This window comes from Cavia porcellus, unplaced genomic scaffold (genome assembly GCF_034190915.1).
Source record: "Cavia porcellus strain 051 isolate PalLab524CR breed Dunkin Hartley unplaced genomic scaffold, mCavPor4.1 scaffold_2, whole genome shotgun sequence".
In the NCBI taxonomy this organism is placed as follows: domain Eukaryota; kingdom Metazoa; phylum Chordata; class Mammalia; order Rodentia; family Caviidae; genus Cavia; species Cavia porcellus.
Window position 1 is genome coordinate 46,830,458 of NW_026947485.1, and position 18,951 is coordinate 46,849,408.

Sequence of the window (18,951 nt, forward strand, 5' to 3'; positions counted from 1 at the left end):
AGTCTTTTTTCCTAATGATTAGTTCAATATACTTTCATGACCAAAAAGCAACTATCTTAGAACTACAGCTAGACAGAACATAGATGAGTGTACACATGCACATACAGACAGAAACACAATAATTTTGCATTATATCCTTGTGCAAAAATAGACATTAAATAAAGCTTTCCAGAAAGCACATGGATTTTTATAGATTCATTAGAATGTGTTTCCTATGACTGTGTTTTATTTTATTATCTTGGTTCTCCAGATTTTCTGCCCAAAGTAGTTGTGTACATCGGTTCCTTGCCTTTGACAAGATATCAGGGAATAGGGACGGAAGAGCTACATATCCTGCAGCAAGCATGTTATGACCAACAAAACAATAAAGATCAGCTTGAGAATGAGGATACAAAAAGTTATGTTACAAATGCATGTATGGGAGATGCTAACAACAAAGAGACTTTGATATATTCACTATCAGACTCAGGAATGATTAGGCAAAACAAAAACATAAAACCACACTGATATACAGCTCTGTTTAAGCAAGGACTGGGAAAGTGCCCCAGCTCTAGGGCTTAAGATATGTGTCTGGAGCATCAAGGCAGACTCAGACTTGCTTCTTTCAGGATTTGGTTTCCAAGGAGGTCTAACTCTCTCTCTCTCTCTCTCTCTCTCTCTCTCTCTCTCTCTCTCTCTCTCTGTGTGTGTGTGTGTGTGTGTGTGTGTGTAGTATGTGTTGCCATGTTGGTGTTAAAGGATGATCAAAGTGGTTCACTGCATCACAAAAATTCAGAATTTATTCTAATTTAAGCACATTATAGTGGCTTAAAGAATTTTTCTCAATAGTTTCCTGAAAAGCAGCTAAAATACAGAAAGCAAGATCTAGCTACTGGAGGGAAATATTAGGAATAGTAATTAAGGTTCAGCCAAGCAGATAAATCTGAGCAAAGAAGCTCTGATTCTAAGCAAAATTCTAAACTGGAATATTAGGTATGGAAAGCAGAGGCAGGAGCCCACAAATAGTATGTAGTCAATCGTACAGGCCAGTAGGAACGGGCTAATGTAAGAGACAGGAATTCTAGAAAGTCTACAGGTGAGTAGACTTGTGTTTCCTGTTAGGTTCTACAGCATCAAGGTTGTTTCATGCAGAAGTGGGCATCAGAAATTTAGCAAGTGATGAATTCTGAGCTGGCATCACCAACTTTGGAGAGGTGGGTGTGTACGCTTTTTTTTTGTTTTTCAATTTCTTGCTTTCTCCTCCCTTCTTTCCACTTCCCTTTTTTCTGTCTTCCTAGTAGTTTATTGTTTGTAGTCATTTCCTTAGTTCATTGCAGCTTTGCTCCTACCTATGTCTTTTGTATTTCAGAGCACATTATACATATGTTATGTACCTGTAGACAATAGGCCCAACAACTGTGTGTTTACCATGGATCCTTATGTGTTCAAGAGTTCCGCATCTACAGATTTTACCAATGGCAGATGAAAAATATTTGAAGAAATTTGCATGTATACTGAGGATAAGAAGATTTTGTAGTTTTAAAACCTCATATTCTTTATCTTATGTGGCATTGCCATCAAACTTCCCTTTACTTTAAACATACTTTTTGTAGTTCTGTGGACATGTTTTAATGACTATCTGTCAAAGGCAGTTCTTACTGTTTTCTCTCATTCTGTGTCTGAGTAGTATTTTTTTTAAAAAAAAATCAAATCAGGTCTCTTAATTTTTATTGGAAATTGGACATTATAGGTAATACAATGCAGCTACTCTAGGTACTGGCACCTTATCCCCTTGGGGCTTTTCTTATTTGTGATGTTTGAAGTGACAGCTGATTTGAGTGAAGTATATTCCCCATAATGGTAACCCTCTAACACTGTTCTTCAAGCACGCATAGTCACCTAGGATGGCAGTGGTCTTGGCAGGATTCTCTTCTACTCTTCTCAAGACTTCATTCAGCTGTTAACTTCAGTAAATGTCCTCTGGCTTTTGTATCACTTCAATAATAGCCAAGGCATCTATTTTTCTATAATTCCTTCCAATCAAAATGTGGCTTCTTCAAAAGAACTATATCTGCGGTCAGTATTTAATATTTGTTCTGATCCCAAAATGATTTCTTTCAGGTATTTGAAACCCAGTTCCACTCTCTCTGTTTGTTCGTTTGTTTGTTTGATTTTTGAGACAGGGTGTTGTATGTAGTTCAGGTTAGCCTTGAACTCACAGTGATCCTCCTGGCCCAGCCTCCCAAATGCTGGGATTATAAGAATGAGTTATCAGCAGCGGCCTTCCCAGGGAGAGAACCAGCCAGCATCTCCCAAGATTATGCCATGTTGGAATTTAGGGCCTCGGGAAACAAAGCAACCCACTTGCCTCCCTGGTGAGCAATCATGGCTCTGGCAAGTGGCGGCTGTCCCAGGAAACCAACCAGACAGCATATCCCGAGAGATTTGTGCCATGTTGGAACTTAGGATGCTGGGAAACCAAGCAGTGTGCTCGCCTCCCTGGTAAGCAGCCATGAGCCTACTAGCGCACAGGCTGAGAATCAAATATCCCATCGTGTGCCCCCCCGCCATTAGCAAATGGGAGCCAGGGGGTCTGAGCATGTTTTGGAAGGTTGACCACATGCAATATAACAAATAGAGGGGATTTCCTTCTACCAGCTCTTTTGAGGCCAATATTATTACCACTATTTTGCTTCGTTCTGATTAATTGTATTGCTCTGTTCAATATTCTGTTTTGATAAGTTCTATAATGTTCTGTATTTGGTTTGATTTTGCTATACCTGATTGAAAGAACTACTATTGTGAAGATAATGAGATATACTATGGTACCTATTACTGTTATCCTGGTAACCTGCTGTGACATTCTGTACCAGTTTCTCAATTGGCTTTGTCCTGTTGTATTTTCCTACCTTCAAAATAATAAAAATTTTTAAAAAATGAGCTATCATGCCTGACCCTAACTTTTTTCTGACAAGCAAGTTTCAATCTAGACAAAATCTCCATTAGATCTACCAATCAACTTTCATTACAACCTCCACTGTTCTTGAAAGCACCTTTAAGCTTATAGTTCTCCAAGCTCTATTGCAAATGAAGTCTGTTCTCTTGAGAAAGAATTGGGAAACAATATGTTTTATGTCTTGCTTTTATCTCCAGACAAAATCACTGAGTCGGAACTTCAGAGCTGCAGATGAGGACAATGGCAAGCTTCTCTGAGTGATGTCCCTATACCAAGAGCTGACTCACGAGACATCCGAATCAGTTTACCTTTTAGAGCTTGAAACCATCACCTCATAAGCTAGGGCGAGGATGAAAGCCATAGTACTCGCAATGTACCATACAAAAGAACTAGATGAGTGTGAAGAAAAAAAGAAAGGTGATGCTTTTGGTGCAAAGTAAGAGAATGTGGTCCTGTGAAGGAGAAAATATTTATGCTTTTTTTTTTTTTATTTCTATTTTTTGTTAGGCGTTGAAGCCACTGGAGGAAAGGCTGTTCTCCAAAAAAGAAATCTGTTGGGGAAAGGCAACAGTGAGACCAGACAACAGACTTAGAAACCTCCCTGCCATCATTAACTTCTAATTCATTTTTTAATAACTTCTGATATTGATTAAATTATTTATAAACCCAATGAAAATGGAACTTTTTCTTTAGCCTTGCCAAATTAGAATTATGTTTGCTATTGTATTACTCAGAGTTTTACTAGAAAAAACAAATGCAGCACAAGATACACAAATGTATAAGAAATTACAAGATTGGCTTATGAAGATAAGCCACAGAGTTTGATGAAGAAATGTGCAGAGGATGTCTGCAAGCTGGAGGCCTGGAGGCCAAAGGATTCAATCCAAGGTCTGGAGTTCACTGCAGTGTCCCATGCAAGTCTGCACCAGACTTGGTGCAGACTTGGGCTGATAGGTCTGTGGCAGAAGAATCTATGTTGGAAGACTGAAAGATCCAAGGCAGAAGCTGAAGAAGAGTCTGCATTAGAAGCCAGGGGATGGCGTCCAAGCCCAAAGCAAAGACTAGAGCTCCTCTAAAGAACAGAACCTCATCTGTTCTTCCTCCTTCCCTTTTACACCATCCGGGAGATGAGCCAACCTAGGGTGGGTCTCCTACATCATAGGGTAAAGAATTGCTAAGCCAAGTTAGTTAAGCTTCTAAATGTCTCAAGTTGACACAATCAACCACTACAGCTATGCATATTTCTCTCTACTTCTATAACCTGTCACTAAGATCTTGAAAAGTACAGTACGCAACTGGGTGTGCAACTTCGTCTTTGGTGTCACATGAACTTGATGAGTCTGGTGGAACATCCCTAAGGGCATGGATGAAACTGAAAAAAAGGGTCAGTTACAATGGCTGGAGGTGGGTTTCCAATAAACACAATCATTGAAAAACTATGAGAGCTTGTAGTTAGGTAGGTGAATGGACTCTGGGCAGACTCAAAGATTTAAGGAAGATGAAAAAGTCACAAATAACAAAGACAGATGATAAAATGGAATTTGAGCAGTATCAGATATGAAGATATGGTTGTAAAAGTGTTTTGAAACAAATGCACACCTCTTACAGTGCTCTTGTTTTTTTTTTTTTTTCCAGGTTTATGATACCATGTAGATGAGGATAGTGGTTAAATGGTTAAAGTAACTGCATGATTCAAACTTTCATAATGATCACTGGATTCTGCAAATGAGGAATGAATTCTCAGTTCGAAGGTGAGGGCACAATAGACATGCAAAGGAAACATTAATGCTCATGATCAAATCCAAGTTCTTTTATATTTCCCATATTTTTCTGTATTTTTGTGTTTCACATCTACCTAACTGCCAAGGCTTTTGGAATGACTCATTATTTATAGAAACGGGTATTTTTCCATGTATATTAGATGGATTATTAGGACTGCTCAATATTAATAAGAATTTTCTCTCTATCTCTCCCTCTCACTCTCTGTAATGAATATAATTAGGAAGCTCTGGATATTTGTAAAATAAAAGAAATTTGTTTCTTATAGGAGTTCCTAGATCCACTAATATGTTGAAGAATTTGTCCATAAGAGGCACATGGAATAGGATTTTCCTGCATGAATTTACCTTTAAAATGCTCTATATACTGCCAAATAGGTGTGTTTTCTCTGGCCTCCCTATCTGTGGTATATCGTAAATTCTACTATCAGAATATTCTTCCTATTATATGTAAGTCACTTATTTCCAGGCACTTTTCTGGTTGCTATCAGCTACAGCACTGTGGAAACCAGACTACCTAATACCACGTTTTGGCTCTGACCTTTACTATTTACCTGACTTGTCTGTTTTCTCATATATAAAATGGTTTGTTTGAGGATTACATTATTATCATTTATACAGCAATTATGAGAGTTTCTAGCATATAGTGAGCACTATCAAAGTGTTCATGGATCAGGAAAAAAAAGCAGAGTTTCTCATTGGGAGGGGACTGTGAAAGCTGAAACCCTAGGCGTAGGCTGATAGAAGACTATTAAAAAAAAAAAAAAAAAGATAGCTGTGTTGTTTGCATGAGAAGATCCCAGGAATTTGGAGTTGAGGGGTAAGCAGTAAGAGACAAGATCAGACAAGAAGGGTCCAGTCAACATGAGAAGTATAGGGAGAAGGAATTGAAGAGAAATAAGTAGGACCAGAATAATCAGATGATTTCAAGTACTGATTTGAGTTATTTGTGACACTGTTACAGAAATCCATTCAGATTATTGGAGACTTTAGTCAAATTCAGCTGCAAACATAGGCTTATGCTGCCTATGTTTTAAAGGAAGAACTCTTTCCCAGAAGCTTGCTGCCCTTCAGAAAAAAGGCTCGCCTATATGAATTTTGCAAGATGACCCGTGAAATGACTGAGAGTCCTAGAAGTATTTCCTTCCTTTCCCATTCTAGAATCTCCAGAAGAATTGCAAAGGGAAAGCATTTTCACCCACTGCTTGCAGAAAGAAGCTCAGTCTATTCTATTTAAGCCTCAAAGGACAGTGTGACCCCAGCTAAATTTAGACCACCCACATATTACATAATACTCATGACCACTTTAGGAGGCAGGTGAACAGATAAGGAAACTGAAGCTTTATGGAGGCGATATCAGGTGCTCTTCAGCACCTCACTAGCAAGTGATAAGCCTTTGTTCAAATTCAGGTCTGACTACAAACATTTGTCTATTTTTGTTGTTGTTGTTGTTGTTATATCAAAACATTTTGGTGGCTATAGTTGGCTCTGAAAATAGTTAAAACTCTTTAGTCCAAGGTTTAAGATCTCCTTAATCTAAAAACCACCAATTTTGATAATCTGAACATTGTGATTCTTAAAATCAAGGTCAAGACCAATTTCTCTGAAACCATACTTTTGTTTTTGAATCTTGCTTTTCTGGGGACTGGAGTTTAAGGCCAAGATTAGCCCTACCAGTGGGCCCTCAACCAAGAGTGGCTTAGTCACTCTAATGTGCAAGGGGTCTTTCCTTGCTTGTGTGAAACTTCCCCTGTTTTTCTGCTGCTCCACTCCTTTGCTAACTGAGTGCTGTCTGTCTGCCAGGGCACCTGCCTATTACCATTTGCTGGGCCTCTTTGACGCTGTCATCTGTCTTCCTGCCGAGATTGCCACCTAGTCCTTGCCAACACATTCCCTTCATACTTGGTTCCGCTTGACTGCCTGAATTTACATTTCCTTTTGATGAGTCCTCACTAGAGTTCCAGTCACACGCTAATTGATTGGTCTAGTTTTTAGGTTCTGGCCATACACGCCTGCTGTCACTGCTGCATAAGGCACGTCTGTGAAAGCTTGAATGTGTAGAAAACATGATGAGTTCATGTCAGATGGCTGGGTACAATAGCCTGAGAAAATAAAAGTTGTGGAGAGAAGAGAAAATGGTAGCTGGCTTATAATGTCCTTTGTGTATATGTTGGTGACAGGAAAAGGAAAAAAATAAGTAGAGAAAGAATAGACTTAAGCAATATAAATCTTGTTGCTATATACTGTTTTTATGTCTGACCTGAGGAATGGCGTTGGAATCCAGCTAATTAAGTCAATATATGGTGAGTTTTCCAGCAGAAGCAGGCTGACGCCACCTTTTAGACAGCCTTTTCTGATGTGGATCCCAATTCATCTGCACGTTGGCAGACTTGGAGCAGTTCCTCTCTGTGACCCAGTGCTAAGGTAACAGTGACTCATGAAACACCGCCAATAGGAAACTCTCACCAAACTGCATAATTTAATTCCTAGCAGTGACTTTGGAAAATAAGTACAAATCTTCTAAATTAATCCTATTACATCCCAAGTCTTTAGTCAGTTATAGTGAGTAATAGTACTGATAGCTAAGAAATATATTCAAATAATGCAAATACCTATGTTATTAAAACTGAGTTATCTATAGAAAGATATGGTATCTCTTTATTACTGTGAATACTCCTTTTTAAGAAAGAAAGTGAACCATACAGATAGTATAGCACAATGATAGTTGTTAGAAATGACAGTTCTTTGCAGTGTAAATAAATGTGGCATTATCATGAAAGAGAATAAGAACATTTGTTTTTTTCTTACTCATCAAAAATTTATGCCTTCTATAAAATGTAAAACTGAAATTCACTATATCTGTAGTTTGCTGTGCATGGTCATGGATCACACACACACACACACACACACACACACACACACACACACACACACAGAGGCCCATGAAAACAGGAATAGAAAGCCTAAGTGTCAGTGACAAAATCCTAACCACAACTGGCTTTGTAACACAACATGGCTGGTTTTATGGGATAGGATGAAAATATTTGTGATTTTTATATTAATTAAAAAATCATTTTAAAAGTTAAAATTTTACATACTGTAGAATAAGTAAATGTTTCAAGGAGCACAATGTTGGAGTAATCTGAAAGTTTGAAAACACAGCCTTGGAGCCTAAGGAACAGGAGGGGAGGACAAATGTCTACTGTTCATGGTTGCTATTTGTCTATATTCCTCTAGCTGTGTGTCTGACAAGAAGCTGTTGGAATAGTCATAATGGCCCAGTTCCTGTGGGAACTTTCTAAGAAAAGTAGGCTTGAGCAGCTGTTGGTAAACAGAATTGTATTCTTTCCTTTCCTTTATATTTTATTTCAAAGAACTATAAATTAAGACTTTCCACAATAGGAAAAGGTTCTTAAGTTTTGCTTTGTAAAGAGAAAGTAGGCTAATGAAGTTATATATCATTTGAGAGTCAAATAATGTTAAAACATTTGATCATGTCCTATCACAGTTCTGAGTTTACAATACAAATTTGGTAGCAATTTACTGATTAGGACTGGATTATCTGTACCAATTATCCTGGTGAAATGTGTCCAGATCTCTAAGTTTCAGAGAAAACCTGCTCCAGATATAGGGAACACATCAATTGACATGTATAGCACCAGTCATGGTGGTGCTATACTTCTTGCCAATAAGTGATTCAAACAGGGATATGTGATAGGGTTCTAGCCAGTGAACTAAATAGGGTATCCTGCTAAATCTCCTGGAAGAGGTTCCCTTGATTCCAGAATAGACCCATGGGAGGAAATGGCATTTCATCCTCTAGAAATCATGGTATGTGAATGTGATATGTGGATTTGCAAAGCCATTTTGAAGACAGTGGGATGACACATATATATCAGAAAACCAAGGAAAGAAAAGGACTGATTCTTTGGTGTGGTTACTGAATGGATGAATTGCTATTTCTGGATGTATATGAAGCTATATACTTAGTGTTAGGATGCTTTGAATACAGTTTTCTAGTTTTCATAGGATGGCAAGATTTATCATATGAAAATGTAGGCTGTGCAGACAGAATTTCAGATAGACATTGAATAATGTTTTAGTTTATTGGATGTCTAATGTGATGTTTATCTAATGCAATATTTAGGACATGACTACCAAAAATATTTGTTGTTATTTAAAATTTAAAACTAACTACAAGTCTTTTATTTTATCTGGCAACTCTAAATGTAACAATAAAATGAAATCTTCTTAACTCAATAATGAAAAAATTTTCTCGTTATGTTGCTCAAACTGGCCTCAATTTTGTGATCCTCCTGCCTTAGCCTTCCAGATTACTGAGATTATAGGTACATGTCTTCACATCCGGCTGAGTATGTGTATCTGAAATCCAACTTCCTATTTATGAGTCCCAGTAAAAGTTTCCAGAATACTTTTTCTTGAAGTTGATTAATGAATCCCAATCTAGATTTGAAATTTTTGTTGTAATATAAATTAACAGTGGCAAGAGTTAAACAGATCTTAGTTAGAAACAGGACTTCTTTACTCACTGTCAATGTGGGCCTGGAGAAATCAAATAGTTATCAGTGTTTCATTATGTGGTCTGAGGAATTAATAAGTTTCATCTTGAGAAGCAGCTACCGTGTATGCACATCAAACTTGTGCAAAACCTGTTAGTTCTCTTTCCTATAGTGATTGCAAAGAACTTGCATGTACTTACCTGGGGTTTTGTGCTAATCAATGGAAATTCATTTATGTAACCTAACTCCTTTCCTCTTACAACCTAGGTAGAAAGAGTGCAATATGTACAAAAGGGGTGATTCATGGAGAAGCTTGCCTTACTACCTTACCACATAGCTGAGTTTTACCAATGATTACCTAAAAGATTGTTCTAAATGCTTATCTTATTATTATTATCTTATTATCAAAGATAAAGAAAATCCAGTTGCACCTTATCTCAGGTAGCAGGGACTTACCAGTTTTAGCATCCTCAGCATGAGATGTAGTGAGTGCCTCAATACAAATGGGGAAGCACATATTGCCCGAGGATGGTTCCCTGTCCCGTGGACGATGAACAGATCATACAATCTTCCTAAAGCTTTGCCCCATGTTCAAACTGTTAGGACGCCAACATTGCTAACTTTCTACCCTTTTTTAGTGCATAAAAAGCAGTTCTCACTGAGAAAAATATAGAGGCTGCAGAATGACAGCTATGATGTCAAGTTTTATGATCCCGGAGAGGGGAGAACTGGAGAGGGAGGGAATAGTAGTTGCAGAGCTGTAACAGGGAGGGAGGCTTGCTCAGGCTGTGAGTGCAAAGGGCAGAGCTACAGTGGAGGGATAGAAAGGAAAGAGAATTACTGGCATGTTTAAGCCATCAAAACTGCTCCATATCATCGGGCTGTAAATATGGTAGAAGTCCTGTTTAGATACTGATTTGCAAATTGATGACCATTATCAGGAATATTGGAGTAGTACTACAGCTGTTTTTTTCCTAGCTTGCAAAGTGGGAATAGATATTCGAATTTATCACCTCCTAAGTGAGAGATTTGACCCAGTTAAACCTAATGAGGGTTTTTAACTAATGTTCAGGCATCAGTAAAGTCCCAGTTGCAGTAGATTTTCATGCTGCTATAGACTGGAAATACCTTGGGAGTTTGAAAACTCTGGATGCCAGCCACACCTGCACTGATTAAGTGGTAGAGCATCACTAGAGTATTGTAGTTTCTTTTTTGAAGCTCTCCAGACTCTAGGACACAATAATTTTGAGAACCCCTGAAATAGTCTATTGATTCTAGCTTGTTGTATGGATTCTGATTTGATTGACAATGTAATGTTAAGCAACTGCTTTAGTTTTTCTCAGCTCCATATTCCTTGTCTATGAGGAAGAGAGGGGCAAATATACTTCTAAATCACTCACTGTAAAGTTTCTTTATTTGAGAGCGCCTGACCCTAAAAGGTTTATGAGTTAAGGAAGAGGCACTTACCCATCTCTCAGAGATAAAGAGGCCTCTGTTCTAAGACTAGAGAATTAACAGCATTTTTCCCCTACTATCATCGCAGCAGTTAAATCCACATAGAGTGTGCAGGAACACTCTCAGGTGCTCGTTTGCTTCATTCACCTGTGTAAAGCAGACCTGCACCATAACGTAAGCACAAACCAATGCACAAGAAAGGCTTCTGTTTTTCTCCATTACTCCAACTGTACTGTTATCACAGTGGGAGTCATCTGACGTGTGACTGGACAGATTTTTTTTTTAGCGTTCTGCAGATGACTATACTTTGTTACCCTCTTTTGGGCTTACTGTTTCACATACTACACTTAGTGGTTGCTTACAATATCTTCCTAGACTAACCCTGGCCACTCGTGTTGTCTATTGATGTTCACTTTAGTTTTACTCAAACAAGACAATGTATCTCATTGCCATTCTGATCATACAGCAACTGACATTCGGTCATGATGGATATAGTGCTATAATATTTTTTTCTGCAAGAAAATGTACAGCTTGTATTTCAGCTAATTCATATCTGTTGCTAAAGTTTTGCCATACAGTGTATATAAAATATTATAGAAATGCCTGCTATTTTGAGGTATTAAGACACGAATACATCCACTGATTTCCTTTTTAAGCACGGAATCTCTGACTTGTAAAGGGGAAGATCTGTTTGGAAGGATAGTCATCTATTGTTGCTTTGACACTTGGTAAATTTCTATTTTTGGGGGAAAATGCAGTTTTCCCACTACTTTGCATACAGTTCAAGATAAATAGCCAGTTAAAACAGTCTTATCCAGAGATAATTTTGGAAATGTTGAATTTCTTGTGAAAGAGTTAAAAATGTTCTTTCTTCTTATTCTGGATATTACACTGGACAGGTTTACTCCGATGTTTGGGGAAGTACTATTAGTGCAATGTGGAAGAGGGAAAGAAAAAAAAATTTTAACATCAGGAACCCTCAACAAATCAATAAGAAGGTTCATAGGGCACCATGTTAATGACAAATCACAGGAGGTGGCTCCATAAAGGTTGTGAAAACTAGTTTCTCATTGCAGGAATTGGGCTGGGCCACCCATTTACCCCCCTTCTCAAACACAAATATTTTCATATAATAAAAGCCTGTTTCCCTATGCTTATTACCCAGCCTCCACTCCTCCGACACCACCATTTTCCAGCCGCGGACTTCTCCGAAGTTTGTAGGTTTTTATGTCTTTCCGGACTTTCCTGTAGAAGTGAGGGGGTCCCTTCAGGGTGAGAGGGACAAGAAACACCCACTAGGACCCAACCCCGGCAGTCGCGGCCGAGCATGCGCTGAGGGTTTATGCAGCTGGCCCAGGCGGCCACTGCTGCCTAGTCCGGGACTTGGCGAGGGCTTGGGAGGGACAGCGGCGCTGGGAGGTGGCTTAGCAGAGACTTTCCAGCAACTGCTGCCCAGGACTTTTTTTTTTTTTTTTTTTTTTCTTTTTCCCAGGAGGCGGCGACGGCGGCGGGGCGGTGGGGGGAGAGGAAGAGAAGGAAGCGTCTAGAGCTTTAGCCAGTGCAGCCCCGTGTCTCTCCGGGGGCAGCGTCCGTACCCCGATGAGTCCTCGCCGTGCGTCCCCGAGGATTCCCCGGCGGGAGCGGGGCGCAGAGCCCAGCGCGGACGGTGAGTGGCCGCGCGCCTCGCGTCTTCCTGCCCGCTGTCCCGCCGGCCCGCCGCGGCTGCCCCTGCGCTGAGCTGCTGGGCTGCTCGCTCCAAGGCTGGCGGCGGAGCCCGGCGCCCGCGCTTCTCCCCGCGCCCTGCCGGGGGCGCACGGCGTAGTAGCGGTGGCGGTGGCCCTGGCGGTGTGGGGGATCGCGCCGGCTTTGTGCTCGGCGGGCGGCTGCTCCGGGCGCCGGGTCGCCCTGCGTCCAGGCCCGGGGAGGGGGGTGTGGAGGACCAACCTGGCGTCTGCACAGCTGCACGGGCCCTAATTCCCCAACGTCCCCGCCTCACCCCCCGCCCAGGGCTAATCCACCAAGCTGGGTTGGGAAACATCAGTTCTCACGTTCACCCAGAGAAACCCTCGTGCAGCTGGAATCCCACCCCTTCGCGCCCACTCGCGAGCTGCGGGACCCGGTAGGGCAGCAGGGAGTTGGGGCTCTTGAGCGGTCCCGAGGAGCGAGGCACCCGCGCCCTCAGGCTCGCTGGTGGCGCCTGTGACGTCTTCAGGACTAGTGGGGTTGCTAACCTTTAGGACCGTTCCGAGCAGAGCTGACCCTGAGGAGGGGCGTGGGCCGAGGGCGGTTTTAAGGAACTTGGCATGGCACCTCAGAGGGCCCTCTCCGCGCGTCCCCGCAGAACGCGTGCACTCAGCTCTTTCATTCATCCCCAGTCAGTCTTTTCTCTTCTCAGCAGGTGTTATCTGAAGCCACTTTGGAACTTTTGAGAGTTTAGTTTCTATTATGACTTTTAACAAATGAATTTCGATGAAGCGATGTCTCCAATGAACTAGACTTTGAGACTTTGTGCACCCCGCCGAGGGCTGGCGCAGGAGGGCTGGGCTGGCCTTGGGGGGCGCGGAGCTGACGCGGGCCCTTTTCTCCTCTGTGACCTGCAGAGAGCAGTTCCTTTGCCCGTGGCTGTAGGATGTGGTGAAAGGATGGGGCTTCTTCCTCCTGAGGCTCACAATGGCCAGAGAGGATTCCGTGAAGTGTCTGCGTTGCTTGCTCTACGCCCTCAATCTGCTGTTTTGGGTAAGTCAGACAGTTCCACTGCCCCAACAGGTGAGGACGGCTGGACCCAGTTTTCTGCAGCCACCAGATAATGCGCCGAGAGGCATGCCTCAGCAATAATTAATTACATGGAATCACACTCTCTATTTGTCAGAGGAGAGTATTTGACCTTCTTAAAATGTCTTTGATCTAGCTCAAGTTCTATTTGTAATTAGAAGTAAAGAAATGCGCTTCTGCATACTAGTGTCAGTAAAATTAGACCTGGAGTTAATCTAGGGATTTATAAATAAATGCACGTGCTTGCGCTGGGTAGATAAGAAAATTATGACGTACTACTTAGGGAACCTCTTGTTTGCAGGAGTGTTAGGTAATGTGCAAGCCATAAATTTTTTTTCTTATGTCACCCTAGCCATAGAAATTGGTTGGTGAAAGCAGTCTTTATATGTTTTTGTAGGAATTCTTACCTAGATAGTCTATCCAAATACTGGATAGATTCTTCTAGGGAATTCCATACAAGTCTGAAAAGTGACTTATATGTAAGTATTTCTTCTAAGTTGGCAAAGTTTAATTTTGTGTATGCCCTTGGAAAATTTCATAATTAAAGAAATAAAATATAAAATTTTTTATGCCCTATGAGTGATTTTTTGTGCTCCATACCTGTGCAAAATTTTCATAAAGTGTTATTAATAGTCACATTATCATTTATAAAGTTTAGGAAAATATAAAACTGGAACTCTGAAATTTATTTCAGAAGGCTAACACTCAAGCAGTTTTTTTTTTTCTTTTTAAAAAATAGTCAGTAATATATATTCAAAAATTTCTGCTAAAAATTATAGGGGGCAGTTAGTTTATCTGATTGATTGACTGGCATCAACCAGCTCTTTTTTCCGAAGGCGGAGTTATACATGATTTCTAGAGCATAACATTTTGTTAAATTGTTTCTTATGGATGGTATCATTTTAAGGTGACAAAGTAGGTTTTAGTTCACAGAATAATCTGAAAGACATCTAAAACGGCAACTTTATTTTTTTCTCAACCTATAAAACCATTGAACAGTCAGATTCATCAGTTGAAAGTATTAAGCGATCTTTTTGTAGTTTCTAAATTACTGCTTATTAAGATTTTGAACTTAGTTTCTTTTAAAATGTATAATTACTCTTTCTACTTGCTAATTTTTCACTTGTCTACGTGATGTTTTTTTAATTATAGCATCATCACATCCTATCACTAAAAGGAACTTTAAAGATGGCCTGGTTGAACTTCCTTTCTTTGTGAATGAGGAAATTAAGAGCAAGTTAAATGACTTGCCAAAGGTCAAATATTCTAATGGGGATGGTGCCAGGAACAAAACTCAATTTTCTTGCATTTAGATAGTGCTTTGAATATGTAGCCTTGTTTAATTCTGAACCTTGACATCACTAAGATTTTTTTGTTCTTCAGTTAAAAAAAAAAATGAAGCTTTGGGAAATTTCTTAACAATTTGTATTGTGCCAAGAGAAAAATCTCCAAATCATTTAATGAAACTATTACTCTTCTGAAAAATGAAAATTTTCAAAACCCTTCCTTAAACTCCTCCAAGGTTCTTTGTGTCCCCAGAGAAAGAAAAAATGTTATTTTTTATTGGTATACTACACTTCAACTCTCTAACTTTGCATGTGTGTGTTCTGCTTGTTGATTTATTTGGATGGCTTCCCTCTTTCCACAGCCCTCCTCTTCTCCCAGGGTCACCGCCTTTCCAACCTCAGAGGAGCTGAGGTTTGCCACTAATGCGCTGCCTCTGTATTTTAATTCACTTCATACCCAGTTAGGGTTACTCATACCTGTTCACCTTTATCATTTTCATTGATATGCTTCCATGATTTTTCTTTTTGTTAAATTGTTTCCTCCATTGGGCTAGTCTTAGGGATGGCATTGCCATGTCAAAAGATATATAAAGACACCACAATAACAACAAAACAAAAAACAGCTAATCTATACAGCTAACATAAAAATAGCTCACCATTATTACTGATTTCAAGACATATTCAGTGTTTGTTTCCTAAGTCTTTAAAATAGGCATAATTTCTGCTTTGCAGAGCTGTTGTGAAAATTAGAATCAGCTATGTAGAGCACTGAGGCGGGGCACAAGTGCTATCTATGTAGTGGTACTCTGTGCAGCTTTTATTTCTATAGTATTGATAATCTCAAATAGATTACCAGGAGGTAGGTTACTACTGCCTTTGTGCTAATAATATTAACAATTGTTATTGTTGTGGTTAGCAGTGTTGCCCCTGCAACCACTATTACAGTTCATTTGGTCTAGCAGCCTTATCCTGGAAACCTAACCCTTAGTAATGAAAACACAAAAACACATTATATGTGTACAGGAGTATTTGTTGTTGTGTTTTTGGTGTGATGTACGTTTTAGTTGTTGCCAGTCTGGAAAGTTTAAAGTGTCGTCTCTCTGTCTCTTTATTTTGTATCTGCCCTATTACCAGTGAGCATGAGCTTATGCCCTGTTTATGTACATATAAGATATGTACACATTTATATATATATATATATATATATGTAATATAAGATTTTATTTCATATTTCATATTCATTGACTGTTTCATAGTTATAACTTAGGTTTGCCCTACTCGTTGTTGGTTTCCTTTGTGTTATTTGCTGCTATACAATAGTTATTTCTTTATTTATTTTAATAAAAGTTCTCGCTATGTCCTTAGCCTGGTCTTGAACTCACTGTTCAAAGGCTAGCTTTGAACTCTTGGCAATCTTCCTGCCTCAGCCTCCCAAGTGCTGGGATTACAGGCATGTATCACCATGCCTGGACTATTGACATTTTTATATGTTCTTTTTTGATATAATTTTTCTATAGAACTATATATATTCATTTATATTTTATATTTACATTTCTTGTCTTGGATAAGACTTCAAGAATATTTTTTCAGGCTGGGGATTTAGCTCAGTGGCATAAGCATCTGCCTGGCAAGTGCTAGGTTGTGAGTTTGATCCCCGGTACCAAAAAAAAAAAAAAAAAAAAGAATGTTTTTTTAAATTAAAGGTATCTACTGGAATTTTTATTGTAAATGTATGAATATTCATACTCATTTTGGGAAAATGAGCACTAGTTTTCAAGACTAGAGCAATGTTTTCTATTTTACTATCAAGTAGAAGCAATTTTTACCTTTCTGGGAATGGTCCTTAGAATCCTTACATTTCTCTCTCATCTGATTCTCCTAACAACCCTATAAAATAGTTTTTCTTATTTCTCTTTCTTTAGGTAAAGAAACCAGTATTCAGAAATTTAGTAAGTACAGAACAGGGATTCAAAGTCCAGTTTTATTTTTTGTTCCAGGGTAGTTGAAGTCATATTGCTGGGAACAGTGGAGAATGTACTTGAAGAAGCCAAGTAAACATCTTTAGCAGGAAGGATTAGCTGTCCACTCGTTCATTCCAAGTCCTCCAGAGGAGGACTTCTCAGTCAGTGTGCCTGTAATCACCTGAACATCCAGCTGAAATGCACATTGGGATTTGGTGTGTCACTGGCTGGCATGGAAGTCAGCATTTTTTTCAGTGTTGTAAGTTGAACACATAGCCTCATCAATGTCAGGCAAACTAGGCAAGTGCTCTGTCACTGAGCTACATCCCCAGCCCTCAGCGTTTTAAGCCAGCTCCTTTGTAATGCTGATGCTTCTAGTCTGAGCTGCAACCCTCCACCAAAAAGAACCAACAGAAAACTAGGAGCAAGACTTTCATATCCACTTTTAATTCTCATTTGAACTGGACTTCACATCTTGATTAAGACAAAGTCTGTCTCTCAAGTGTGCAAGATTGACAGAGCTGCCTTTCCACCCATAGGGTCAGAAACTGGTGCATCTCATTTTTTATTCTGCATTTTAATTAATGTGTTCCTATCTGTTTCTATGATACTAGTACCCATTTCCTTCTCCACTCCATTGGAATTTTATAGAAGAGTAAAGTCTAATCAAGAGCATAGTGCGAACTCATACAATTTTGCTTTGCCTTGTGGGAGCTGAAAATAAAATTGAGTAATTTTTTTTTCCTTTCTGAGTAAAAAAGTACATCTTGAGTATTTTTTTTTTTTTCTTTTTTGGTATCGGGGAATCAAACTTACAACCTCACACTTGCCATGCCCCATGTTGAGTATTTTTAAGTGGGAGGCATTGATGTGTTTTTAGAGGGCATAATCTGGAGCACATTCAGGATCACAAATGCTCTGGGTCACTTGTTGTGGATGCACCACCTTGATTTACTGTCTGTTAAGCTCTGTTGAGTGTCTCTGCCCTGTTATGATGAAAGACATACCTAGTACAATAATGTGCTGGCAGCAGGCATACGTGCTCTTTTTTAAAAAAAATTTTTTTGAGACAAGGTCTTACTATGTGTGGTCCATGCTGTCTTTGAAATCAATAATCCTCCTGCCTCAGCTTCCTGAGTGCTAGGATTACAGGCCCATGAAGCCACACGTGGTGTCTAAGAGCTCTTTTGCAATCATGATTCACATTCTATCTGTACTGGAGCAACAATGTGACATTATCATTACTTCAAATTTACTGCACTTTTACTACTAGAATGGCTTATTATTTAAAGAAATGAAAGCTTTCCTATGTTTTAAAGATAATTTTTGTAGCTTCATGAATGCTCATTATTCTTGGATATTAATTTTCTGCTGTTATAAATAGGAATAAAATGGTTCTCTTAGGAAATTTCTGAAACTAACATTTATCAGATTATGTTTGTTTATAATTTCTTGAAAATTCGATGCCCTGTCTGCATTTCTCCATTTTCTTACTACATGTAATAGGTTTTTTTTTTTAACTTACCATTATTAAAGGGAGTAGCAACAGAGAGGATCTGTCCTCATTAAATATTTAAAGAAACATAAAACAAAGTCTAAAAAAGCAGGAATCCAGCTCATGTTTTGGGGATACGCGTGAGGTAGATGAAACAATAGACACCATGTTCTGCTGCTTTTTTCTGTGGTGCTCAGTAACTTGTCCCTTGCAGACCCCGAAAAGTCACATTTTTGCAAGTGCAAGTTTTCATCCAAAGGGCGTTTATGTAGGCATGTAAAATATTATTTGTAAAATTTATGCCCCAGATTTATCCTATGAATTGCAGTCACATTTTCTTAACTCTTTCTGAGGAATAGTGGAGAGCCATATAATAAATATTTGTGCTCTGAAAATAAACTTTAACCATGAAGAATTCCTTTACTTGCAGAGCAAAGATCCTATATATGTATTCGGCTAAACAAAGACTTGAGCCACTGCAGTCACTGTGTGCTTCTTGAGGAATGCATTTGGAGAATAAGCATACGGCAGGGCAGCTCCTTGGAAGCCCATCCTGCCCATAAGAGGGATGTGAGCCACAGGGCTGCACTGGTCTAACTCCACTAACTGTAGTCTCAAGCTGTACCAGAGTAAACAGAGGCTCTAAAAGTTTGACTTTGTTCATTTTCTCTTTGTAGAAGTATAACTAAGATCCAGATCTCTTTGACTTTCTCCTTGCTAACCGATTTGACTTAAAAAAAAAAAAAAGT

General features: G+C 39.4%; 1 protein-coding gene across 1 annotated transcript in view; it reads left to right on the forward strand.

Moving 5' to 3' along the window:
* Positions 1-12,678: 12,678 nt before the first annotated feature.
* The window catches only part of Tspan12 (tetraspanin 12), a 63,837-nt gene continuing 57,564 nt past the window's right edge, over positions 12,679-18,951 (forward strand). Inside the window, exons 1-2 of the mRNA XM_063241622.1 lie at positions 12,679-12,807; positions 13,289-13,424. Coding sequence (XP_063097692.1) covers positions 13,359-13,424 — 66 coding nt within the window. The 5' untranslated portion in view covers positions 12,679-12,807; positions 13,289-13,358. The remainder of the gene's footprint in view (positions 12,808-13,288; positions 13,425-18,951) is intronic.